At 39.1% G+C, this 21,770-nt stretch overlaps 1 protein-coding gene across 1 annotated transcript in view; it reads right to left on the bottom strand.

Moving 5' to 3' along the window:
• CNTRL (centriolin) overlaps nucleotides 1-19,643 on the bottom strand; it is a 76,960-nt gene extending 57,317 nt beyond the window's left edge. The window contains exons 1-7 of the mRNA XM_081104291.1: nucleotides 19,530-19,643; nucleotides 14,787-15,009; nucleotides 12,796-12,926; nucleotides 9,662-9,792; nucleotides 8,144-8,285; nucleotides 5,203-5,389; nucleotides 1,697-1,890 (exon numbers count right to left, since the gene is read on the bottom strand). Coding sequence (XP_080960417.1) covers nucleotides 1,697-1,890; nucleotides 5,203-5,389; nucleotides 8,144-8,285; nucleotides 9,662-9,792; nucleotides 12,796-12,926; nucleotides 14,787-14,982 — 981 coding nt within the window. The 5' untranslated portion in view covers nucleotides 14,983-15,009; nucleotides 19,530-19,643. The remainder of the gene's footprint in view (nucleotides 1-1,696; nucleotides 1,891-5,202; nucleotides 5,390-8,143; nucleotides 8,286-9,661; nucleotides 9,793-12,795; nucleotides 12,927-14,786; nucleotides 15,010-19,529) is intronic.
• Nucleotides 19,644-21,770: the final 2,127 nt, after the last annotated feature.

The raw sequence follows: 21,770 nt of genomic DNA on the forward strand, positions 1-21,770 counted from the left end.
CTATTTCCCTTGCTACAGAGAGGAGGGAACACTATTTTTCTTATTAAAAATGTAAGTGCTTAAGCAGAATTTTTGTCTACAATTAAGTCAGAATGCCAATGTTAAAAGGGAAATGCAAAAAAAAAGATATTTGTATCTAAGATTTCGTAGATATATAAGAAGTATAATTCTCTAAGTTCAGAAAACTTAGATCTATGCATAGATCAAAAAAAAGAACAGTCAAAAGAAAAAAAAGAAAGTACCAATAGCTATCTTTTCCTTCAAGGACAAGTAGCAGCCTAATAATTTTACAGAGTCTGATTCTCTGAGTTAAAAAAGCCTTTTAAGATCATTAGTCCATCTCTCTAACATTTTTATCTTTTCCCCAAACCCTGAGCTATGCATGTTTCAGTGACAGCAAATACATTCCAGAGTTATCACATTTATCTCAGGACAGCGATTAGCAATTTCTTCTTTATTACTAAATAAAAAAATGTTTTCGTGTATTTTCTATTCGCTACTTCTTAATTTTACCTTAGTCAACAAGTCTAAGTCCCTCTTCCTTGAAATGGTCCTTTAACTATCTGAAGGCAATCATCATAGCTTGCTGGGTCGCCTCTTCTCCAACTGGGACACTTCTGGTTGCTTTGGCCATTCCTCATAGGACATGGTCTCACGACCTTTAAAGCCTCTAGGTCAGGTACCTTCTGATCATACACTATCTATTCTGTTTAAGTCCCTTTTAAAATGTATTTTCTTTCTATTTCAATCATAAAGCCAAATTTTATAAAACTTAAGCATTACAGATATGCATAAATGGCAATTAGAAAGTCTATAATTCCACTCCTCAGAAACAAATACTGCCAAAAATTCTACCATTTTTCCCTACACATACTGATACTATTATATAATATCTTTATATATAGGATCATCCTCATATACTATTTTATATCATGCTTTTTTTCAATAGCAATATGTTTTAGACATCCTTCCATATCAGGACATAGAGCTCTACCTCATTTTAATATTTAACAAGATTATTCTACCACATAGATATCCAGAGAGACAATTTAGTTATTATTCATAGCTTGCTAATATAAACAATATTCCAGGGAATGTCTTTGTGTGTGTATATATATATACATATATATATATATATATATATGCATATTTATATACAATATCTTTACAACATATTCTTGCTGCCATTTCTACAGAACATCTTATTGGAAATATAGATTATATAATGTTATAACAAGTATATAATAATAAATAAATATTATAATATATAAACACTTACATATAATATTTCCAATATATAGGACTTAGGTATGTCCATTTAAATTTGGATAATTTTGCCAATTGCCTTCTGAAAGTTTTTGCCAGTGTACAATCTCACCAACAATGTTGTTGTTAAAAAAATATACACATCTATGGGCAGTCTGACCAGCTCCTCAGAGTGAGAGGCTTCACTTCCCTCCTTTGTTCTAGGTACTGCACTTCACATAGTGCAGTTGAAGATGGCATTCATCTTTTGGGCAGCCATCTCATACAGTACCCAGTCAAATACAACTTGTAAAATCTTCTGCACATATTTCTGTTAAACCACATCTTCCCCAGTCTGTGGTCAGGAAGTTGTGTTTTTAAACCCAAGAACAAAAAATTCTCTATTTCAAGAGAACATAAATAGTCAAAGCAATGTAAAATATGAACTTACCAATTCATTTTTCGTGTTTAGGTTACTCTCTAGCTCCTCACAGCTCTGTTTTTGTAACATGGCCTCCTCTTTTAATGATTTGTTCAATTTATCTTGATTTTTAATTTCCTCCAAGAACTTTGTTTGTTTGCTCTTCAGCTCTTCAGTTTCCATTATCTTCTTTTCCAGGTCTTTTTCTAATCTTTCTATTTCTTCTGCCAATACAAATTTAATAGTTTATTGAAAATTATATTTCCTAGTCGAAGAAAGGTAAGAATATTACTTAACTAAAAGCAAAAGAACTCTTAGAATACTGTAAATAGAATTCTACTTTTAAAATTATTCACTATGAGCCCTGGCTGGTGTGGTGGCAGTTTGATTTCCAGTCAGGGCACATACTGGGCTGCAGGTCTGATCCTTGGTTAGGCGCATATGCGAGTCAGGTGCATATGGGAGGCAACAGATCAATGTCTCTCTCTCTCTCTCTCTCTCTCTCTCTCTCTCTCCCTTCCTCTCTCTAAAAATCCATTTTAAAACATTATTCACTATGAATAACTTTGTTTTTTTGGGGGGAAGACTATCTTGAACTAGAGTAATTTAATTAAGAGGTAAGAAGTCATCATTTGGATAACAATTTTAAAGATAAAGATTTTTCTTCCAAGTATTTGATTCAATTAGTGTATTGATGAATGAGGTTTTTTCCCGTTTTCTTATAAAAAATATGCTTTTTATTTTATATTAGTAATTACATACTAAAGGATGCTGCAAGCATGTTTACAAAATACTATACTATCTTAAAATCCTTCAAAGGCTGCTCCCCATTATGCTCAGGATAGGATCCAAAAAGCCTACAAGAAGAATGACAAGGCTCTTCCATGATTTGGTCCCAAACTCCCTCTCCAGCCTCACTTGCAAGTACACCTCGCTGCAGCCTTTCTGAAATGATTCTAATTCTCCAAATTTGTAATTCCTCTTCTCACCTGCAGGCTTTTACTAATACCTTCCACTTGGAACTGTCTTCTTCTATCTACAACTAGCCTATTTTGCATCCTCCATGTCTTAGTTTTAGAAATATTTTGAAAAGTCTCCCTAACTCTCCCTTTGCCCCAGGTTAGATGCTTCTCAGGAATGCTCTCAGACCACCCTGCACCTCTGTTATGCCCTTCATTACACAGGGAATTGTGCAATGTGATCAAATAGTTTGGCTATCTGCCTTCCCCACTAAAGCTTTGTGAAAGCAGAAAATGCACCTATCTGGCTCACCAGTGAATTCCAAGAGCTCAGCATATTAAAGGCTCTTAATTAATATTCCAAGTCATAAGTGAATCGTAATTTAAACATTTTCCCCAAGACTATACTATTATGGTGACTTTCCTTTGCATTATTTATATTCTTTTGTTATTATTTATATTTTTAATGATTCTAAAACATAAATTTCAGGGTAATAAATGTGGAGTTAGGGGGAATCCCACACTAGTACAAATTTATCTTTCTCAAGTTTTGGTTCAAACCATGTGAAAACTTCATTTTTTTAAGTATATTTTTATTGATTTCAGAGAAGAAGGGAGAGGGAGAGAGAGATAAAAATACCAATGATGAGAGAGAATTTCCAATTGGCTGTCTCCTGCACGCCTCCCACTGAGGATCAAGCCTGCAACCCCAGCATGTGCCCTGACCAGAAATCCTGGTTCATAGATTGATGCTCAACCATTGAGCCACACCAGCAGGTGAAACCTTCATTTTTATAAGTCAACGTAGACTAACATCAATTTCAAATGGTTGAATACACAAGCTCATTTCCTAACATTCTAAAATGGATATTTCATACCTTCCTCTTTCTCTACAACCCATCCCCCGCCCCATATTCCTTCTATTTTCTTTCTCAGTTGATGACCTCATATTTCATGACAGAACAGACCCCACCAGTGGAAACTTCCTCATTTTCCCACCATTAAAGCAACAACACTTCCCACACTTGCACACATCTTTTTTCCCTTCTGATGGAGAAAGTGTCCGTTCCTCTTTTATTAAAACACTTTTTTTTTTTCTCTGCTCTCATCTCCATGTTTTCTCACGGATCAAAAGAACTGAGCCATGATTTCTCTCTCCACTCTTGTTTCTTTAATTACTAATTTTGAGGTTTGCAGTATTGGCTTCTGCTCACTTCCTGGTCTAGAAGCTATTGGTGAAACTTTTTAAACTTTCAACTTTTTAAACTCACTTATTAGGCATGAGGAGAGGAAATTTCAAATCTTAACCCAAATGTCTTCTTCCCATTCACTCTTCTATCTATAAGCTAGCATTTGTCCTAACCACGCCTTAACTTCTCTTGTCAAGATCATCCTATGTTGCCAATCTAAGGCACTTCTCTGTGCTCATTTTACTTCTTCCTGTATCAGCAACATTCAACATAGCTGGCCACTTCCTCTCTTGAAACCTTCCTCTACAGGCTTTTGCAACCCACTATTTCTTGGTTTTCTCCTACCTTGCTGACCTCTCTTTCTAAGTTTCCTTAGCTGGCTCTCCTTCTTGCTCATCCCAACACCTGCCTGAGTGAGCTCATTGATTTTGGTGGAATTATTTTTATGCTGATGACTCCTAAATTTATATCTCTAGTACTTATCTCTTTGAACTCCAGACTCACATTTCTAATTCTTCTTGTCTGTCTCACATTTAAATTCAGCATTCCAAGTTCTCCCATTTTTATATATAACATCACCATGCAAGCACTTACTCAAGTCAAATGTTTGGGAATTTCCAATCCATTAGAAAGTGCTGCTGAACCTCCAAAACTGATCCATCGATACCATACCCACCACCTAAATACAACCCATCAACATTTCTAGCCTAGATTTCTCCAATAGCCTTCTCATATGTCCCTCTAGCTCTATTTTGCTCTGCTCCAAATCATTCTCCATACTGTATAAAAAATAATCTTAATATATAATAAACTTGCTCATGACAATTAAAAACTGTCAATGGCTTTCTTCTGCACCTGAAGTCAAATCCAAACCCTAAGGACCTGTGCTATCTCACCCCACCCCATCTCTCCAAACTTTTTCATGAGCTATCCCTCCAGTCATACTGATCTTCTTTCAGTTCCCTAACTCAACAAGGTCTATCCAACCTCAAAGTATAAGCTGTTCCTTTTCACACTCCATTGTTGCCTTTGCCATCAGCTTAAATGTTACTTCCTCAGAGAGCCATTTCTTTACACCACTTTCCCCAAAAACGGGATCTCCTCTGCTACTTTATCAGTGTTTACTTATCTTTTGTCCATCTTCTCCACTAAAATGCAAGTTGCACAAAAGCCAGTACTATATGCCTTGCTCACCATTGTGTCCTGGGTACCAGATTCAGTGCCTGACTCAATGACTATTTGTTAAATTAATTGATTTATGGTGCCATTTCCATTTATGGTGCAAATTTTTTAACAGCATTATAAAAAAGTTCATAATATATTTTTCTGGATAAGTTCTAAATTATCTACTCTCCCACCCCCGAAAAAATTTTTAAAGTTACTTTACCTAAACTGAATCTCTCAAAAGCTTCCTGTCTGTTCTGAGTGGTTACTGGCTGACCTTCCAAACTTTCCAGTGAACGGAGGTGAAAAATGGTAAACTGGAGATAATGAGGAAGGGTCACAACTGGATTTTCAACTAGGATCAGAGAAGTTAAATCTTGAAGTGGTTTCAACCTGCTTACATCTTGAAGCTGAAATGATATATATAAAATTATTGGTATAATTTAAAAATCATAAACATACCTAACAGAAGTAATCCTATATGATAAAAGTCTAATATGCAAATCGACCAAATGGCGGAACGACCAGTCACTATGACACGCATTGACCACCAGGAGACAGACGCTCAACGCAGGAGCTGCCCTCTGGTGGTCAGTGCGCTCCCACAGGGGGAGCACGGCTCAGCCAGAAGCCAGGCTCACGGCTGGTGAGCACAGCAGCAGAGCCTCTCCTGCCTCTGTGGCAGCACTAAGGATGTCCGACTGATGGACCAAAGCCATTAGCTGGACATCCCCCGAAGGCTCCCGGACTGCAAGAGGGACCCCCACTCCCCGAGTGCACGACTTTCATGCACTGGGCCTCTAGTGTCAAATATGAAGTGGGATAAGAAAGTGATACAAAATTAGAAATAATCATAAGTATTTATTGAAAGATTTTCCTGTTGACATCAGCTGATGTTTAGTACTATCTAAGGATCAACTATTTGATGAATATTTGTGGCAAACTTTGGATTCATGGCTCTCTCTTCTCATCAGCCCATAAGCCCTAAGAGTTCCAAGGTTAGGCTGTGCAACACGGCATGGGGCTTGGGGCTCTGAGGCTCTTGGGCTGTCACCTTATCAGATCTTTATAAAGATGAAATAAGAAAGCATAGACAGTGTTAACTAAACAGCATTAAACAAGTGTTGTTTATTATTGTTGGCTTCCACTAACAAAGGTTTAAGGAATACAACCTTAGAGTTACTATTTTAAAGTATTTTTACATCTATCATTTCATCTGAGCTTATAAACACTCCTGTAAAGGAGGCAGGGTAGAAATTGTTTTCTCCAAGTAAACAGTGAGTTTTTGAGAGATGAAGGAATTCTCCAAGGTCAGAAAGGCAAGTCTAGACACATATTAGAAGGCACATCTTTTATTTTCTACTAGGGGCCCGGTGCACGAAATTCGTGCACTGGGTGGGGGGTGGGGGGGAGAGTGTCCCTCAGCCCAGCCTGCCCCCTCTCACATACTGGGAGCCCTCAGGCGTTGACCCCCATCACCCTCCGATCGCCTGATCGGCCCCTTGCCCAGGCCTGACGCCTCCGCCAGAGGTGTCAGGCTCGGACAGGGGACCCCCATCTCTCCCCGATCACTGGCTCTGGCCCCCACCCAGGCCTGAGGCCTCTGGCCCAGGAATCATGCCTGGGCAGGGGACCCCCATCTCCCTCTGATCGCTTGCTCCACCCCCCGCCCATGCCTGATGCCTCTGACCCAGGCTTCAGGCCTGGGCAAGGGGACCATCATATCCCCCCAACCCCCAGCTCTGCCCCCCACCCAGGCCTGATGCCTCGGCCAGAGGAGTTGACCCTCATCACCCTCTGATCACCAATCACCGGATCAGCCCCTTGACCAGGCCTGAGGCCTCCGGCAGAGGTGTCAGGCCTGGGCAGGGGACCCCCAGCTCCACCCCTGCCCAGGCCTAACGCCTCTGGCCTAGGCGTCCGGCCCAGGCAGCGAGGACCTGCAGTGGCAGCGGGGGGCACCGCGATCGTGGGCTTCGCTTTAGGCCCAGGCAAGGGACCCCTAGCTCCTGGGACTGCCAGCTTCGACCGTGCCCAGCTCCCATCGCTGGCTCCACCCCTACTTCCTGCTATCACTGGCCAGGGCGGCAAAGGCGCCTGATTCTCCGATCATGGCTGGGGGGCAGCCCCAGGGCCGCCTTTGCCCTGCCCCCCAGCTCTTAGCTCCCCCCTGGGTTTCCGATCACTGTCAGTGGCAGGGGGCTTCTTCCTGCTTTCCCTTTCGCCTCCCTGCATTGTGCCTCCATATGCAAATTAGCCGCCATCTTGTTGGCAGTTAACTGCCAATCTTAGTTGGCAGTTAACTGCCAATCTTAGTTGGCAGTTAATTTGCATATAGCCCTGATTAGCCAATGAAAAAGGTATCGCCGTACGCCAATTACCATTTTTCTCTTTTATTAGTGTAGATTTTAAGACTGATGTTCTTTAAATTACAACAGATTGTTCCAATTTTAATACAGACTTAAATATATTAATGTTTTTACTTAGTAATGTTTATTGAACATCTAACTGTATATCAAATAAAATCATAAGTTACACTCAACAGAAAAATATACATCATTATCAGATTATGTGAACCATGATAAAATCACTCTATTATAAAAAGCTAGTAATTAACCTCCTAAAACTATTATCGAGGTTAATTCATACATTTGAACAAAAGAAATCTATTCCAGGCATTCAGTGGCCTGAATCCTGGTACAAGGTGTGTGATTTTAAGTAAGAGACTTATCCTCTCTGAGACTTTACTTTAAAATGGGAATAAAACTATAGTACCTACCTCAGAGTATTTTGTAAAAATAATCCCTGCACTCTCTCCTTAACAACAGTGTTCTCAGTCTCAAGTAAAATGAAGTATGTGAAAATGTTAAGAGGTCAACTCTCAGTTACCATGGAACCATGTAAAACCAGAACTGCTTATATTTAATTACCCGAGAATCCAGGGCTATGTCTGAATTAAATGTTTCATCAAAAGACCATTGACCTTAAGAGACCCCATTTTTAAATTTATTTATTTATTTATTTATTTATTTATTTATTTATTTATTATTTATTGCTTAAAGTATTACAAAGAGTATTACATACTTTTTAAAACTTAAATTTTAATCATTTTTTCAACAAGCCCAAAAAATTGAAAAACATTCTTGCTTCTTTGAATAACTTACCGATGATATCTTGTTGCCTTTCAGATTGAGGACTCGCAAAGATTTTAACTTCCTCCCTAACCATGCTGGAATATGTTCAATTTCATTTCCTGCAAGGTTTAGCTTTTGCAGATTACACATATTTTCTATGCCTTCAATTTTGCTGGAAACCAAAGGGTAAAGTCAAACTAAGTAAGTACCATAATAGAGTTCTTCTACTGTATTTTTAGAATTAACAGCCTTTGTTTTATGTGGGATTACTTTTCATAATTATAATTTATCAATCCTTTTCATAAGTGAGAACCCAAAAAAAGCAGCTAAAAATAAATCTACCACAACAACAGTTTTGGTAAGCTCTTCATGACTGTTGCCAGGAATCCTACCTGTCTTACTATCAAACTTTATGATCCCACAGAAAAGAAGGGCATTCTTACTGGCCACTGTCTGTGGCATTCTTACCGGCCACTGTAAAGAGTACTAGCAGTGGGAAAGCTGGAAAACTCAACAGCACACAGGGCTATGCATTATAGCCCTGCACAAGAGAAGATATCCTTATTACCTTAAATCATTACCAAAAGATTAGCTATGCAAGCAGAATAGGCCTGCTGTTTTGGGCTTGTGGACTCCCCAGAATAATACTGTATTTAGAAACATAAATATTTTAATGAAAATATTTAAATTAATAAAACATTTATCACCATAGTGATGAATTATCACTGATGAAATATTTTCCCAAGTTAATTCCAATTTAATTGTCAATTTCATTACTTGGTCAAGAGGAAAGTATACTGGGCAAATACTTCCAAGCTTCTTTATTTTCATATTAATTTTATTGAAATTATTTTTTATCGAGATTATTTTTAAACAAACTTTATATTAAGGATTTGATCCATTAACCAGTTATTTTCCCATTTATTTCTGTCATATTAGAACTTCTGCCACTGTTAGTTTTTTGGTCATTATGTATACCAAGTCTAATGTAGGAAAAGTATACAGATGCAAAAACATTTGTATCATTTTGTATATAACAAGTTTTTATGTGCAGTTTTAGCCAGTCAACTTTATTATGTTTCTACCTTACAATAATACATATTATGAAATGGAAACAAGATTGGGAGTATATTTCTTATATCAATAAGCAAAGAACGTCAGGATAAACACACAGGATGAAAACGAGTTGAAATATCTTTAGCATCAAAATGAGAGAGTTAAAACACTGCTTCATGTCAACTTTCTTAATAGGCAATGAATCAAAAGACTACCTGGGAAAACTTCCTGTCAAAAATGGAATTAAGATAAAATTTGGTACTCAAAAAACATATCTCCTTCTTTGATAACACTCTATTGATATTATTCCATACTTTAGTAATGCCAAAACATGAAGGCAATTACCATTTGCGAAGGGCCAGATTATCAATGAATAAAGGATCAAAGTGCCTGCTGTTTCAAAGATTTCTTTCAGTAACATGGGCAGCATTAATCTACCTCTTTAACAAAGACAATGACCCTGCAATGCTACCTAAAGAAGTACCTACTTACCAGATCTTGTTATATGATAAGTTGAGTTCACGTAATTTTAACAGCTTATCCAACTTTTCAATCTTCCCTATTAGATTGTGGCTGAGATTCAGTACTTCAAGTTTAACACATTTTTCCAAATTTTCGATATACTAATTGAAAACAAATGCATAAATATTTTATACAACAGAAGCCCTGACATAAGCACAACATATAAATACATGTATCAGAGGCGATTTTGATCAGTCATAAGAGAATAATAAGCCCTTACTGCTGTCCTGGACAAGGCCTTGGCGGGGCTCTCCTGACCAGGAGTAGCGGCTCTCCTCAAGCCCACAAACTCTCCAACTGGAAAACACTACCTATATACTAAGAAGTGCAAGACTATCCAACAAGATTTCCCCACCTCAACTTAACTTCTTCCTCCATCTTAACTTTTTCATGTTTCTCCCTCCCTCCTCTCCTTTCTTCAAAGTTCAGCAAGGGACTTAGGCTCTTGCGTAACCTTACCCATCTCCTCTCCCCATACTCTTGCATCTTTAATCTCTTTCTCTCTCCTGGATCTTGCCCTCAAGTTTAAAAGCAGTCACTATTGAACAGATATTCATTACATACTTATTACATACCAGATGTGTCACCAGACAATGGATATATCAGTAAACTAGACAACTGCCTGGCTGCAGAAGCCTATGTTCAATATACTCAACCTCTTCTATATAATACAGATCAGCTCAGACTGAACTTGTTTTCCTATCAAACATCATCTTATCTCTCATTTGCCACCATGTTCTCACAAGAATTATGTACATTTGCTCATTCTGCCTTCCATTCACTCTTATTCTATTGGTAAGGCAATGTATCTTCTGCCCTTACTAGGTATTCAAACAGTTCTCTCCAAGATCATTCATCCCTTACACAAATATTTATGAATATTTGTTTGCCAGGAGCTGTTCAGGTACTGGAAATATGGTGATGAATTAGAAAAACAAGGTTATTATTTTCATTCACAGAGAAAGCCAATAAACAAATAAAAAATAAATAAAATTTTCAGAGAGTGAAGTATCCTAACAAGAAAATAAAGATAACATGATGTGACAGAATACAAGGCACTAAGAGGACAGGGTTTTTCTTTTGTATCTGTTGTTGGCACATAATGGGTATTAAAATATTTGTTGACTGAAATAAGAGAGAGTGACTGAGGAGAAGGTGGCTAATTGTGATTGGGTGGTGAGAGAAGGCTCACAGAGGAAGTACACTGAGTTGAGACTTTAACAACAAGAAGCTAGGTGTGTGAACAGATGGAGGCAGAGAAAAAAGATGTAAAAGCCCTGAAAAAATGAACTTGGTAGGTTTGAGAAGTAGAAGGAAGGGCTTTTTAATTGCTAAATCCAAGTGACTTCTAAATTTTCACCCTATTTGACTGTCCTGTGACATTTCATATCATCCTTTCCTGCCTTCAGTTCTCACCTGTTTGGCCTCTCCCCTGCTCTATGGTTCTCCTTCATTATTTCTCCTCTTAATCCTAGGCATTCTTCACACTAAACTCTAAATTCCCAGAGACTAGAAACTAAGCTTATTCACTTCTCTATGTACTCCCACAACTTAACGTAATGCCTGACATAATAATCAGACAGTAAAGATTTACTGATTTGATATTTCATTTTAGCGACCTTTATACTACAGAATTTATTCTTTTTCCTTTTTAACTACATGAGTAAGACATAAATATATTCTAGTAAAAATTTCAGACAAAACAAATAAAAACTCTCATCAAGTCACCAGGCCCTTGTAAAAAAAAAAAATCCCACTGTTCAAAGATAACACATATAGAAAAAAAGAATTAAAAAAATATTTGAGACCTTGCTATATAAAATGTTTTAGAATTTTTTTCTTTCATTATATATGCTGTGGACATACTCCAACATTACTGCATAGAGCTCTAACTTATTTTTAAAGAAACTTAATAGTATTCTATTGTCTATTATTGCACCATAATTTATTTACTAGTAACAATCCCCTATTGACGGACATTTGGTTATTTCCAATTCGTCTATCTTAAATAATGTTTAATAAACATAACTATATAGACACTTTTAGATACATGGGCAAATAGTATCAAATAGAGTAGATATCAAAGAGAACTGCAGGGTTTGTGAGTACAAACTCAGTAAGTATACACTCAATTGATGAATTTTATTTCACATTTCTTTGATATTAATAAAGTTGAACACATCTTCATGTTAATATTAGCCATTTATAATACTTTTGTGAATGCCTAGTCATATCCTTTGAACATTTTTCATTGAGTTATCTCTTACTGAATTGTAGAAGTCTTTATAGTATGTGGGTATTGTTACATATGTTGAAAACACTACCTTCCAGTTTGTTGTTTTTCTTTTAACTTTTTATACAATATCTTTCATTAAACATAATTTTTTAATCTTTATGTAAGCTAAATCTGTCAATATTTTTCTTTATGGTATTAGGGTTGGTATTTGCTTAGAAGAGCCTTCCCACGTTAAGATTTTGAAATTTATTCACCTACATTCTTCTCTAGTACTTTCATAGCATTTTTGTTGACTTTTGTTTTATTTTCATTAAGATCTTCAACCTTCTGGGATTAATTTTTGTGACTAATGTTGTAGGCATCTAAGTTTATATTTCTTAATTTAAAAATTAAGTTGTCTATTATAATGTGTTCATGTTGTATAGTTTATATGAATAAGAGATTAGCAATCTTTTTCTGCAAGAAGCCAAACAGTAAATATTTTTGGCTTTGTGGGGAATAGTCTCTGTGACAACTGCTTACCTCTGCCATTGTAGTGTAAAAACAACCACAGACAATATGAGTGTGGTTGTGTTCCAATAAAGTTTTATTTACAAAATTGAGTAGCAAGCCTGATCTAGCACACTGTAGTATGCCAACTTCTTCTCTAGAGTCAATAATGTATAAGATAATAGGTACTTATGAATTTAAAGATGTCATATACTTCTGATGTAGAAATTTCACGGGAAAACAATAAAAGGTCTGCCACAAATTAGGTGACATTAGGATGAGATGTTACTGTAAATCTAATATAATCTCTTTTTTTTTCAGTTTTAAAGCACAGAAACATAAAAAATAATGCCTATGTTCAGAAATGTTGGTAACTTACCCTAAATTTTTTGCCACCATCTTTAGAAAGTGAAAGGTTCAGAGATTTTACCAAAGCCAAATTGTCCTGTTTGGTAAGTTTTTTTACAAGAGCCTCTGTAATGTATCGGACTCCTGCATGTGAACCAGCTTCTGGAATTACAGATACAGATCATTATCAGCTGAGGAAGACATGAATATTCTGAAAAACAAATTATTTTGATGTTAAATAACAAAAAATTTTTTTAAGCCATGCAAATGTAAAAACAGCTGGCGAGTTCTAATTGCAATACTTTAACAATATTTTACTTTATATAGCATTTCATAATAATGACAATAAATTATACTCTATACAGTATGGAACAAAAATAGATTTACAGTAATAATAATACAAGAATAAACTCTGTTTCAAATACTCATAACTGTAGATGTACTTTTGCCCCCACTCTGTATTAGCTGTGTACCAAGCTTTGTTCTAAATGCTTTACATTTTAAAAATGTAATTCGTACAACAAATCTCTGAGATAGAAATTACCATTCACATTTATTTAAAAATGTATAATTTGTTCAAAGTCTTGCAACTAGCAATATGAAATCCAGAACTTGAATCCTGGCAGATGAATCCAAAACTTAAACTTTTAATCATATGCAGCACTGGTGTTTTTAGTAACTAAAAAATACTGGCACTATTTATTGTTTGTTCCAATCTAAAGTTCAAAAACACTACATTCTTCTTTCTTTTTTAAAATCCTCATCCAAAGACGCATTCATTTTTTAGAGAGGAGAAGGGAGAGAGAGAAACATCGATCGGTTGAATCCTGTACCCACCTGACCAGAGCCAGGGATCAAACCCACAACCTAGGTTATGTGTCATGACCAGGAATCAAACCTTTGACCTTTTGGTGCAGAGGATAATGCTCCAATTGAGCCACACTGGTCAGGGCAAAAAAAACGCTTAAATTCTAAAAAATCCTCTTTTCCTATTTTTTTTTTAATAGTGAGAAACTCAAATTTGTTGCTCTTTTAAATAAATAAGATCATATCATTTTATACAGATAAAGTACTAACATGATGGATAACACATCCTGCCCTAATACCTTTCTGGATATTGCCATCAGAGTTTATGTAAGCCATGTTACAGTTTACAAAACAACCATAAAAAGAAAATTGCCTCTTGGTTCTTTCTTTATGAGTCAGAAAAAAATTAATCCTGGGTTCAGATCCACGTTGTGTGCCAAAGACTCTCTATGATTATTTAGCAAAGAAATGTAATATTAACTCATAAATAATCATAGTCTTTTTCTGTAATTTGGCTGTTCTAGGAAAGAAAATGACTAATATTCTAAAATATCAAATTAGAAATAATAGTATACCAACTGACAGTAAGGGTATAGCCTAAACTCAATGCTGATAATGTTTATTAATAAAAACTGATCACATATTCAGGTCAAGAGAGTTTGATGGTTCTGGTTTAGTGACTTAGCAAATAAATTATAATTTTCTTTCACATTTAATCAATTAAATAGATTCTTAGAAAAAAAAATCTATTTTTTCCAAAACTAACAGAATGCTTTTAAGAAAAAAATAAAAACCTTGGTGGAACATATATATGCCCTCACATGGAAATTAGTCCATTCACAAATAAGCAGCTTGCCAATAAGCAGCTCGTGGATAGCCCACGGGCAGGTAACATGTTTCTACGGAATTAAGGCACTCCATTCTGCAGTGAACCCCCTTATGATAAATTTGGCAGATGAGCTTTAAGGCACTCTCCCACCATAGGAAATAAAGTTTTCTCTTTCTGAAACTCCTTCTCTGAAACCTTTCAGACATCTTCCACCTCACCTAGAAGCCTCCACCCTCCACTGTCCTTGTACAATGTCTGTCAATAAAAACAATAGGTCAAGTTAGTACCAGGATATATGTTACATTTGGACCCAAAATAGTTAGGTTCATTATTTTCCATCTTTATTTAAGAGTATGTGGTCAAATTCTTAGATTAGAATGTGGTACCTCTATGGTCGTGGTAGTTCAATTGTATAGTGTTTTCATCTGCAATCCCAACTTGCTCACACCACTGTCCTCCAGAATGAAAAGGTGGAGTCTTGGATCCACCTAAAGGTGAAAGTGACCTAGATCTCATATTGGGCATAAGAGATGATGATGGCATCTTTGACTTAGGAAATTTTTGTTGAGAACCTTTCCTCATTGCAAGCAGCCAAGTGTCCACCAAAACCTGTAAGAGTTTTCAGTATATTTAACAAGGTTAGTTTTTTAGAGCTATCAAAACAAATTAATATATTTCTAGAATTTTCAAAACTACAAAGTTATAAACTCAGAAGCTACAGATGCTAGGATCCACACTAAGCTGACAAGAGCAGACACTATTTCAAACGTTGCCGATCACTTTGCCAGAAGGAAAGGAGACCTCCACAGGGTCTTGTATTGACACTTGCTCCAGCCAGAAGATTTACTTTTCATTTCTGTTTTCAATTTATTGGCCAGAACTAGTCACAAAGCCCCTTCTACCTGCAAGGTGCGCTAGAGCAGCAGTCGCCAACCTTTCAAACCTCATGGACCACCAGTGGTCTGAGGACCACCGCTGTCCTAGAACGTAGGAGGCTGAAAATATTTGGCAACCAGCAGTACTTAATACTGATGAGCACACTCTCCTTTCTAAAACAGTTTTTTCCTCTGGCTTCTGGGATACTACTCTCTCCAGGTATCATCCTGCCTCCCTGGCCACTCCTTAGCCTCCTTTGCTGGTTTACACTCCTCTATTCAATCTTTAAATGTCAGAGTCCTCAAGTCTCTTCTCGTCTCTCTCTAATCACATTTTAAACAATCTAAACAGTGGTTCTCAACCTTCCTAATGCCGTGACCCTTTAATACAGTTCTTCATGTTATGGTGACCCCCAACCATAAAATTATTTTCATTGCTACTTCGTAACTGTAATTTTGCTACTGTTATGAATCGTAATGTAAATATCTGATATGCTATATATGTTTTCCAATGGTCATGACCCACAGGTTGAGAATGGCTGATACAACACCCATGGCTCCCGATGCCACCTGTCTATTGATATTTATATCTTCAATCTAACTCTTCTCTGAGTTCTAGACTTCTAATCCTAACTGCCTACTTGACACCTCACTGGCATAAATTCAACATGTCCAAATTGAATTTATCATTTCCCCATTTCTCCTTCATTTTCCTCCAATCCTGTTCCTCCTCCAGTGTTCCCTAAATAGTGAATAATGACTATGGGAATAAGCCAGAAAATTTAATACCATAGCATCACTGAACTCATGATCTAGTTTGAAGGAAGCAAAACCTGCTATATTTGTTTTTTAAGAATGATTATTTCAGTTATATGGTAAAATATGGCCAACTGCCTTTTTCCAATAGTCCAGTCACTTTAAACTGCAAACTCCTATGTGTCTTTACTTCCTTTTTCATTTTTTTCATGTTAAACCTCCATATAAGTCAGAAAAGCTTCCCCCAATTCACATAACTGCTATTTATGACATAGTCACAAGGTTTTTGGTCCTGATTTCACAAGTGTGGTAAATACTTCTTATGTCTTACTAGAGGCCCAATGCACGAATTCATACACCAGTGGGGTCCCTCGGCCTGACCTGCGATATTGGGCCGAAACCAGCTTTTCAACCTCCCCTGAGGGGTCCCGGATTGCAAGAGGGTGCAGGCCAGGCCAAGGAACCGCACCAGTGCACAATCAGGGCCAGAGAGGTACCACAGGAGGCTCCAGGGCATGTCCGGCCCCATCTTGCCCAGTCCCAATCGGCCAGACCCCAACAGCAAGCTAATCTACCCGTTGGAGGGTCTGTTCCCTGGTGGTCAGTGCACATCATAACCAGTGGTTGAGCAGCCTTAGCATATCATTCGTATATTATGCTTTGATTGGTTGAATAGTCGACCAGTTGACCCGACACTTAGCACATTAGGCTTTTATTATATAGGACAGTGGTTGGCAAACTGCGGCTCATGAGTTTGTGGCTCTTTGGCCCCTTGAGTGTGGCTCTTCCACAAAATACCAACTTCTGTGCATGGGCCACGAAGTTTCAATTGCACTGTACGTGCGTGCCCACACGTGGCTAGCATTATTTCAGAGGCTACCACCTGGAGATAGTAAATCTTGAACTACAATTTTAAGGGAGAGATGGGAAGGTTGCTTGGCCCTAAGATGTAGTTTGCAATAACATAAACAAAGACCAAGCAATAGAACAGAGAAGACAGAGCTGAGAGGTAGGGCTAGAGTGTGTGAAGAGGCAGGACAAAAAGAAAATAAAACCAAACAAAAATTCAGAACTGGAAACACATATTGAAGGCACTCAAGGTAGTCTGCAGAGCAAGAGAAAGCCACTGGAGTGATATGATAATCAGAATCATATGGCAAGGCAACAAAACACTACTCATCGTGTCACTCTAAGACTCAGATACTTGCCTTGATCTAACAATCCCATCCTTCACAGCTTGGTAGAGAGCACACTGCCACCTCTATCCAGCCTTTCCTAACATTCTTAATTTCCATCTTCTCTGATCTTCTCTAAATGAGGCAGACCTCAATAATCCCCAAGCCTTCCATCTCTTCCCAGTCCACTCCAATATGCGGATATCCATGCCCATTTCTTGACCTCTATATCCCTCCCCACTACATCCCTTAGCCCTTTAATCACATCTCAATACTTTCCCTACAATTCTACTTTATTCCATACCTTTGGACCCATTTAAATATGCTTACTCTTTAACTTTCTCTTGTCCTCATTGCCATTCCTCTCCAAAGTCTCTAATCCAGCTCCTCTTCTTTCCAAAGGCAATTGTCAAGATGCACAGCAGGATTTTATCTTCCTGTTGTACATGGTCTCTGCCTCCCATCCTTCATCCCATTCTGATTGCTAAATTTTCCCATGAATTCTGTCCCAATTCTCTAACATTGTATTATTCTCCTCCATTATTTCTCTATAGCTCTTTTCAGTACTCTGCCTCAGCACTTTCATATCCATTTTGATTTCCAAAAACTGCTCATATATACCCTGATTTCCCAAAATGCTCATCCCAGCAAATATTCTGACACCCTAATCCATTCCAAAATTCTGACTTCTAATTATTTCTCTACTCAAAGAAAACACTCAAACCCCCACCTATTCCTCTTCATCCCAACATAATGATCTAGCTGCCTGCTTTTCCCTCTTAACACCCTGTCTTCTGCATCCTTCTCTAGCCTATTAACATCCTGAATTAACCTCTCACATCTCTCTCCATTCTACTCAGGTACTCTAAGACCCAAGCTTCCCACACCTTATTTATTTATTCAGTCATCCACTTTTATTGAGCAACTTTTTGCTCCATGAACGGTGGTTGGCTCTAAGGATACAGAGCTGAGAAGACAGGGTTTCTACACTCAGGATGCACAGCAGGATTTTATCCTCCTGTTATTCATGGTCTCTGCACAAAGTGGTCTCCTTTCTTTTTCTTTCTAATCCTCACCCAAGGATATTTTTCCATTGAATTTTTTGGAGAGAGTGGAAGGGAGGGTGAGAGACAGAGAGGAACATTGATGTGAGAGAGACATATCGATTGGTTGCCTCCCGCATGCATGCTGGGGACTGAGCCTGCAACGGAGGGACGTGCATGCCCCTGACTGAAGGAGTGGAACCAGGGAGCCTTTAGTCCTCAGGCCAATGCTCTGTCCACTGAGCCAAACCGGCTAGGGTGTGGCCTCCTTTATAACACCTTACAATTAGAATTAAATTATTATTGTGAAACTACTATATTATTGCTTGTTTCTCCTTCTAGAATTTAAGCAGGAACTCTGTCTACTGTTTGGTGCACAATAAGTAGTTGTTGAATGAATGAAGAAAGGACTCTTCTAAGGACTCTAAAGACAGTACCGAATTTAAATCCTTGCAGATACTGCATAAGATCAGAATGATTAACCTCAAGTACGAGAAGCAGTGCATCATTAAGAATTAAGAGTGGATTCTGGAACCAAGCGGCCTAAATTCAAATTCCATACTGTGTGAAATCGGGGCAATTACTTAACCTCTCTGATCCTTGGTTTCATCATTTTTAAAATGGGGATGCTAACCTCATACAAATTATTTTAAGTTCTAAATGAGCTGATACATGCGAACAATTTAGAACCGAATCTGACATGTACCGTACACTCAAAAGTCATTAGCAATTATTATTATTTTTTTTTTTACAAAAGAAAAAACATATGGTCAGGAAAATTAAGGAAGGCGCCCAAAGTCACAGGCAGAGCTGGTTAAGGGAAACATGAGGTGACAGCATCAAGACTTGAACCAAGTTTTTACTTCAAAAATCGCTCCTCTTTTAACCCTCCTCTTCACATTTCTTCCCAATATCCCACTTTTCCATGTACTGTAGTTCGCCTGTTACCATGACACTCGTCAGGACGCCCAAACCATCCGTTATCCCTGCCACCCGGCCCCCTCCTCCTCTCGGCGCCGGCGCCGCACACGGGGCCCCGAACCCCAACCATCCCGCACTCCCACTCCGGACCTCCCTCCCTTCCTCCCTCCTCAACCAAACCTCCCGCCTCACCTTCCTCCCCACGCCCTCCCCTCCTTCACGTCCAATCCCAGTTCCCAAGCACACGCCCCCGCCCCCGCCCCCGCCCCGAATCCATCCCGAGCTGGTGCAGGCCTTCCCGCCTTTGCCGCCGGCCCCCACCGTTCCGTCTGGATCCCGGGGAACTCCTGCGACCAGACCTGGCACTTAGCGCGGAGAAGCCAAGCCGAGCGGGCCCGCGGGAGGAGGCCGGGCGGAGGCGCGCCCGTCACTCCCTTCAGGTGCCTAGCGGCGCGGCGGCCATCTTGTTGTGTTGTGCCGGTTGCCTTGGGGCAGAGCGCGCGGCGTGGGCGGGGCCTGCCGCGACCACGCCCCTCCCCTGCTGTGGTGGGGGTGGGGCTTCCCGCCGCCAGTTCCGCCGTCGCTTCAGGCGCGGGAAGGCGTGGGGAGTCCTTGCGCGAGAGGCTTGGTGCGCGGCGCCTGAGGGAGACCCGGTTTCCTGCAGGACGACCTGGAGCTGTCGCCGAGTCCCCGCACTTCCGATGCTGGTCGTCTGGCCTGGAACTTGCGAGGCTGGCCGCGCGCTTCTCCGCGCATCTTTTCTGAGGCAAATTCTCCTCAGCGACCAACAGGCCAGAGGTGAATGAACCGCTGAGCGGGCGCAGCTTGGGCTCCAGCTGGCGCCGCGGTTGGGGAGCGAGGCGAGCCTGGGGCTCCGGGCGGCGACCGTTCTGTGAGCTGTGGTTGGTGACAGGGGAGCCAAAGCAAGAAGCCTTTTCAGGACACTTTGGTTGGGGTTTTTCTAAAAGTGCTGCATTTCACCATATAGCCAACAGATTAAGAGAATTTAGCAGATACTGCCCTGGGTGTCAGGGGAATAGTGAATTTGTTTTTTTATTTTATTTTTATTTTTATTTATTTTTTTAATATTTTATTGATTTTTTACAGAGAGAGATAAAGAGTCAGAAACATCGATGAGAGAGAAACATCGACCAGCCGCCTCCTGCACATCCCCCACCGGGGATGTGCCCGCAACCCAGGTACATGCCCTTGACCGGAATCGAACCTGGGACCTTTCAGTCCGCAGGCCGACGCTCTATCCACCGAGCCAAACCGGTTTCGGGTGAATTTGTTTTTTTTTAAAAAAAAAAACTTTATCACCAAGGACGCCTGCCTCCACTCCAGCCTTTCATTTTTTTTAAGTTTATACCCTGGACCATATCACCCTCAGAGGCTGCACCATCTCCAGAAATCTCCACTACAGTCCCTACCTCTCTTTTCCCATAATCCTGAAATTTTAACAGCTTGTTTGCCCAAAAGATCCCCATCCCCCAACCCACTTCCCTCTGGCAATCACCATGCTAAAAAAAAAAAAAAAAAAAAAAGGCACACACACACATACATACACACACACACAAATTTGAATTTCTACAAAAGGGAAAGCCCCTCTATTCAAAAGAGTTCCTGCTGCTATAGATGAAATGACCTAATTAGGAAATCGCCATCTTACAGACATATTTGATTCGGACAAGGATTATCAATAGATATTAAAACCATTACATGAAATATTGTTGGTAAGTAAGATATTCACTTGCTCTCAAAATATCACCCCAGAGATTACTTATTAATTACAAAAGGAAAAAGTGTCTTTACAAAGGAAACTGAGAGAACTACTAGTAAATAACTTATTTTTTTTAATCCTTCCCAAATCTCATTGTAATGATAGTAAAGATATCAAAAGGGAACAAATTCAAAATAGCATCAGGAAAAGAAGTGAACTAGAAGGAAATTTCTAGAAGAGGTAAGATAAGTTTGTATTGACAGGTAAATCAGAGGTGAAGAAGGTGCTGTCTGCGATGGAGATTGCCATGGTGGAAGTGGGAGACAGAAAAGCTTACTATTCCCCTGCCTACTCGATGCCCCCACATGGGCATTTTAGAGGCAACTCAAATTCAACATGTCCACACTAAACTTACTGCCGTCTCTTCCCCCAAACAAAACTGCTCCTCCTCCTCCAATATAACCCGTCTCAGCAAAAAATATCTCATATCATTAATTGCTCAAGCCACAGACCTGGGAGTCATCCTTGACTCTTCCTATTGGGCACATCCAGTCACCTAGTCCTGCTGCTCAAAGAGGACTATTGTCAATTCCCACTTCTCCATTCTGCCACGTTGTCTGGACATGCTGTCTTCACTGCCTTACATCTCAACCCTGTCTAGTCTGGCTTGTCTCCACTGTGACATTCTCAAGAACACCATAATATAATTATCACCATGATCAGCTCATTTGCATGTAATCCCCATTCCCAGCTCCAGTCAATCACTATCTACTCTGTTTCAATAGATTTGCCTTTTTTGGACATTTATTCAACATGGTTCAAATTTACCCAAGCTGGTTTAATAAAGAAGCAAAATACAGAAATTTAAGGAAACAGGGTT

Source organism: Myotis nattereri, assembly GCF_964212035.1.
Source record: "Myotis nattereri genome assembly, chromosome: 12".
Taxonomy (NCBI): Eukaryota; Metazoa; Chordata; class Mammalia; order Chiroptera; family Vespertilionidae; genus Myotis; species Myotis nattereri.